Source organism: Amaranthus tricolor, chromosome 13, assembly GCF_026212465.1.
Source record: "Amaranthus tricolor cultivar Red isolate AtriRed21 chromosome 13, ASM2621246v1, whole genome shotgun sequence".
Taxonomy (NCBI): domain Eukaryota; kingdom Viridiplantae; phylum Streptophyta; class Magnoliopsida; order Caryophyllales; family Amaranthaceae; genus Amaranthus; species Amaranthus tricolor.
In genome coordinates, this window is record NC_080059.1 from 2462501 (window position 1) to 2468870 (window position 6370).

Consider the following 6370-nt stretch of genomic DNA (forward strand, 5'->3'; position numbering starts at 1 on the left):
TCTGTCCTACGTGGACAGTAATCAGGGAAATATTTTTCCCTTTAAAAAAATTGGGAAATACTTCTAAGGATTGCATTATTTTGGGAAAAAATTCTCTATTATCAAGAAAAAGTTTGGTCTAATTGAAAATATTACTAATTTGAAATTTTGTAATTAGTTATAATTTTATGGGGGTAATTATAATAATTTCTTCCTTTTTAGATGTATTGGAGCATGATATAATGAATTTTGGATTTTGCCTATTATAATTTTTTGTTTCGCTAATTTTGATGTTGTCTTGTGTATCGAACAATTGTAATTTCTTATTAAACATTATTTTAAAATATGATGTTAAAAAAAAATAAAAGATGAAAATCTTTTATTTTTAAAAAAGGGTAAATTGATAAATTTATATTTTATTTCCAATTTTATTTTCATCTACAAAACAAGAAATATTATCATTCTTAAATTATTACCATAAACATAATAAACAAGAAATTAAATTATATTTTAACAATTCCCAACAATCAATTTCCTGTCCCAATCCCATCTAAATGTTCTCAAATTCCCATTCCCACAAACCAACCGAACCACCAGTGTAATCTTCAGCTCTCATTTTTCTGTCTCTTCCTCTCGGCCGCTTTATAAACCCTAATCTCCCTATCTGTAACTTCTAGCTTACAGCCATGGTAGTTTCTTCATCTTCAGATTTCGATTCGACTTAATCTTCATCTTCTATAATGACGACATTTTAATCCTAATCCTTTATGAATATTTTTTGAATCAGGCGGATGTTGAAGGAGAGGTTGCGGCTACTGGAGTCCCAAAGAAGAGAACATTTAGGAAGTTTAGTTACAGAGGAATTGATCTGGATGCACTTCTTGATTTGAATACTGATGAACTCGTCAAGCTTTTCCCTGCAAGAGTTCGCAGAAGGTTTAATCTTTATTTTTTGAATTTAATTGTTATAATTTCTTTGTGGAGTTTAGGATTTCTTTGTTTTATTATTATGTTCGAGAAAATTCGGGGGTTTTGAATGTAAATTTATTTGCATAGGTTGTCGAGAGGTTTGAAGCGTAAGCCTATGGCACTAATCAAGAAACTACGCAAAGCGGTACACATTTTACTCTAATGCTTATTAATTGTTTATTTCTTTTAATTTAACTAATAGATAATGAGCTAAAGATATTTTTCTCATGGCAATTTAAGTTTAATTTTTTCGACTATGAGTTTTGTGGCAGGATTAATGGGATTAATGAACAATGTACTTGAGTTTATGTCGAGGAACATATTGTGGTTTGGTTATTCATTCCGTTGCATCTTTTTGATTTTGAATTGAGGTGTATTGATATGAAAAATGTGAAAGTATTTATAATAATAAGCATATTGGTCTTGGTAGATTTATTATTAATTTTTTCTTGTTGGGGATATTGGGATTCGAAATTGTTGAAAATCAGATTCATGTCTATTTAGTGTGCCAAAAATGTGAAGATTTAAGATCAGTACTTTTGATTTTATGTTTACATGGGAAATGAGTGAGATTGTGGGTTTTACAACAATGTTCAACACGGAAGATATTAAGGATGTTCAACATAGACAATATTAAGGCTTTAATGATTGATATTAGAAAATGATAGGTTGTTATTTGTTCGTTCTTTGTGTAGTATTTGGGTCTGAAAGGATTTAGAGGTATCTAGGTGTGTTGTAGTTTGTTGAGATGGGTGATTTGAGCAAGGTTAACAAGGTTGTTTATCTGCTTACCTTCAACATTGTATCCTCTTTTAAATTTGTTAAAATGTTTGATTGGCTTTAAAATTTAATATTCACCCTTATCTCTTGGTTTTGATGATACAATGTGAGTTGATGGTAAACGATTAGATAATGGGTAGCATTTTGATTCGAGTTGATTTTGCAAAGGCCAAGCTAGAATTTAAATGAGGGAGGAATGTAAATTTTATTATTAACATAACGAAAGGGATTTTAGTGAAAATGTCAATTTTTAGGGTATCCAAGCACTTTGCTGACATGTACATAGACTTATACTTATTTGTGGACCAAATAAGAGATATTTGCAAGGAAACACCTTATAAAACCAGTTTTTTGTAAAAAAACACCTTTAAAAATTTTTTTTGTTAAAAAACACCTTTTAAGAGACTTTTTATTAAAAAAAACATCTTAAATTTTATTCCGGTAACTTTTGTCAACTTTCAGGCGTTGACTATGCCATTTGTCAACTTTCAGGCGTCGACTTTTGAGCTCAAATGGCATAGTCAACGCCTGAAAGTTGACAAAAGTCATCGGAAACTGATTTAAGGTGTTTTTTTAATAAAAAGTCTCTTAAAAGGTGTTTTTTTACAAAAAAAATTTAAAAGGTGTTTTTTTACAAAAAACTGATTTTATAAGGTGTTTCTTTGTAAATTTTCCACCAAATAATGTATTTTCCTTACTTTTATGAGGGTTGTCGTTGACCTATGTCCTAAGGCACCTTGGCTTAGGCTCTAGAGATTTTGATGTGATCTACTTTCTTCCATAGGAAATACTCAGTGCATTACGACTATTGACACTATTCCTCGTTTAAGCTTATTATGTATGGCCGGTTGCGACTAATGTGTGAGAAAAAATAGTCAAGTACGATCTTATTTGAATCGTTTAATCATATATTTTTATCAAAGTATTAACTTTTTATAATTTTTTATGCATAATTTAATATATAAATGATCAAAATAATACATTGAATTGCGTAAAAAGTAAAATTTAGCAAATATAATAGAATGGAAAAAGTATGATGTTATCTTATAAATGAGTTAGATTGTGAGAATTGTTTGGTGAATCTTTAGATAAGGTGTTAGGTTTTATAGGAATGATTGCAGAGGCTGTTTGGGGGTGTGCGGGGTGCCTAACCGCACAGGTTCTCAAATCAAAAGGGCCTCATATAAAAATCATATTAGTTACATACTCGTGAGGTGGAATAGTTGGTTGGACTCTTACATAACATGTCAATGGTCATTTGTTCAAGTCCTGTTGATTACATTTTTTCTCTCATCTCTTTTATTTTTCAAAGCAACTCTTTAACTTACAAACTTTTTCTCTAACGTAATCTAATTTTTATCTTTTCATTTAACATTAAGTATCACCAACTAAATTTATAAAAATAATCAATAATTTATTTCTTAATTTTTCAATCTTCAAACTTTCACACGTTTTATAATCAGCCATCAATCTATTACTTTGTTTTTCTTCCTTTATAATATTAGAGATAAAAATTTAATTTTTAACAACTTAATTTAAGTTATTTTTATAAAATCAATGTCAATATTAACAAATTTAGAAATTGTGTTAGAGTTTTTATTTTGATTTAAGAAAATATCTCTTTTCTATTATGAAGGGCCCTAATTTAAAAAACTTATAAAAGATAAATAGGCCGCATAATTGTTTGCTCTGCCCCAGAATGATTGTGTAATCATTTGTTATTTGTTAACAAAGGTTTTAGGACGATTGTGTGATTGAGTTGGTGAGTTGGATAAGTGTCATGGTACTACTTAGGAGACATGCCTTACCGTAATTATTTTGGTGGCATTGTCTATATGCTTCTGGAAGGATTTTTTTGTGTTGCACCTTTAGGGATAAACCTCGTTGATTTTTTTGGTTTAGTGTTAAGATGTAAGGTTCTGGTATTGTTGTATGTATGTAGATTCCCAGAGTGGTTAGTCATCTGCTTCTTTATTTCCCACGAGTTTTGTGAATTTTTTTATTTTTATTTTTATTTTTTTTTGCTATTCTGTCATTCAATATATCTTCTATACTATTAATTTTTTTGATTCTCATGCCTCAGACTTTGAAAATTGAAATCTCTTGAGGGCATGGTATTTTTGTTGCTTGATGGTTTTCAGTAAAATTTTTGAAGATTCCTTTGAACTTGTTCAGAGCTTGGATTCTGCAGTTCTTTGTTAAATAACAGGATTGATAAATTTTTGAAATTGCTTCGGTTTTGGTCCTGCGTTATATTCGTTGGTTAATCAATAATTACAGCTGTTCTTTTTGAAAAAGTTGCTGATTCCTTCTTGGCACTAATCCTCTTTGATTTTCTTGAATAGAAACGTGAAGCTGAACCAGGTGAGAAACCTGAACCTGTTAGGACCCACCTTCGCAACATGATCATTGTCCCTGAGATGATTGGAAGCGTCATTGGTGTTTACAATGGTAAGACCTTCAACCAGGTTGAAATCAAGCCCGAGATGATTGGCCATTACTTGGCAGAATTTTCCATTTCTTACAAGCCTGTGAAGCACGGTAGACCAGGTATTGGTGCCACACACTCTTCAAGGTTCATTCCTCTAAAGTGAAGAGATTTTATCAAATATTCTCAGCTTGTAGAATTCAAACATTTTGGGTTTTTTGTCATTTTGATTCAATGGGTTTTGCATAGTATTGATTACAAGTACTTTGTGTCTGACTATATGAAAACAATCTTAAAGACTTTTATATGAAAGTTATTTGAGTGCTTTGTTGTGTCACATGGTTTTGCATAAAGGTCCTATGGCTATCTTCATGAAGCGTATATGTACAGGGTCTTTGTTTTATCTCATGACGATGGTTGCATGTTGTGTTTATTTGCTTAAAGCGGAGGCTTTGATAAAGCTATTTCTGTCTTCAATATGAAGATCTTTGTAAAACGACCAAAGATTTGTGGTCACTTATGAAGCAAACATTTCAGCTTTTATGCACGAGTGTTGCAGGTAGTGTGAGGTATTTCATGATGCATTTCGCGTTAGAAGTATGTTTTGGCTAATCAGGGAAAGCAACATTGTAATGTGGTAGTATGTTTTGTCGAGGAACTTAATGAGTACTTCAAATGTTGTCTCAATCTTTGTAGAGACAAAGGGGTTTTATTTAAGTTTTGGGACTCGGTTTATGGCGGAGATTTAGAAAATCATATTCAAGATATATAGACCGTTGTTACTTTGGGTAATGCGGTGTTTAGTTGGCTATCTTTTTTGCATGATGTGATGACCATGTCTATGTTTTGAAGCGGTTTTCTCTATGGTCACCGTGGAGACCTTAAAGAAGCAAAGTGATCGAGGGTCTCATAAGATTTTGTGTTCGAGTCTAGATTTGGCACGTGTGTTTTATAAAAAATCCCAAGTGTGTTTTGTTTGGTTCATTGGTAGACCAAACACAATGACATCAAATATCTCTTCATTGTAGATGATATCGAGATGGAGTGGTTGACTTTTTTGGTGATGAAAGCTACGAAAGACAATTCAGTATTTATTGCCAACCAACAAGTTCAAACTGTGTTGACTTAGTTGTGTTCTTTCACTTTAAAAATGGTCTTTTTAGATATTGGGCCGACCCATTTAAGTGGTCTTTATAAGACCACATAAGCTATGGAATGACCCATTTTCAATAACAAATACTTGTGTGAGATGGTCTCATTGTGAACTGCTCGCTGTATATATAAGCTGAATAGCTTAACTAAAATAATTATTAGTATATGAACTTCTTGTTTGAGGTCGTACTACCGAAAGACGGTCGTTTACTAGAGTAACTCATTTTCAATTTGGGGTTTTTTTTGGTTGTTTTCTATATTTGCGGTTGTTATCAATTTGGATTCAATTTTAATCTTAGAGTGGTCAATTTCAACTTAAATTATATAACTTTTAATGGATCAATTAGTACATTTTAAAGTGATAATTTTTGACCCTTAAAGTGTATAACCGTTGAATTATGACCTTTTTAAAATGATTAATTTTGATCTTAATGTGATCGATTTTCACCTTAAAAATATTTTAGTTAAATGATCAATTTCAACCTTAAAGTGATCAATTTAAAAATTATAATGCAGAATAATATATCATCATAATTCACAAGGGCTCTATTATATTCTTAAAGACTATATAATTTTAAAGTGGTAACCTTTAAGTAATAAATTATATATAATTAGTTATAACTCGTAAAGTCATTAATTTTAAATTGAACTTTTTTTTCTGAAGTAATTTTAAATTTAACTTAAAATTGATCAATTTAGCAATGATATATTGTAATAATTGAGATTGAACATAGTAAATTACTTTTATTCGAGAAGTGTCATCGTAAGATGGTACTCCTTTCAATTCAGCACTAACGTTTCATTTACTTTATGCACTCTATCTAATGCACTTATTCAATTCTTAATATCTCTAATTATCCATTATTAAAAATTATGGAAAGTTGATATGAATAATCCTTAAGACGGATCAAACAGGATTCCACATGACTATGTTTTAACTTGTAAATTAGTAATAAAATACAAATTAAGAGTAAAATATAAATAATATTCAAAAGGCAAATAGGACGTTAATGCTGAATTGGAGGGACTATCTTTTAAGACTTGCCGAAAACTCTCAAAGGA

The 6370-nt window shown here is 30.6% G+C and overlaps 1 protein-coding gene across 1 annotated transcript; it reads left to right on the forward strand.

Annotated features, from left to right (window-relative positions):
• The first annotated feature begins 476 nt into the window (after nucleotides 1-476).
• LOC130798577 (40S ribosomal protein S15-4-like) lies at nucleotides 477-4493 on the forward strand. The gene is made up of 4 exons (XM_057661622.1): nucleotides 477-668; nucleotides 767-915; nucleotides 1036-1093; nucleotides 4074-4493. Exons 1-4 carry the CDS (start codon nucleotides 666-668, stop codon nucleotides 4320-4322), a joined length of 459 nt encoding a protein of 152 aa, XP_057517605.1. The 5' UTR covers nucleotides 477-665; the 3' UTR covers nucleotides 4323-4493.
• The last annotated feature ends 1877 nt before the right edge of the window (nucleotides 4494-6370 follow it).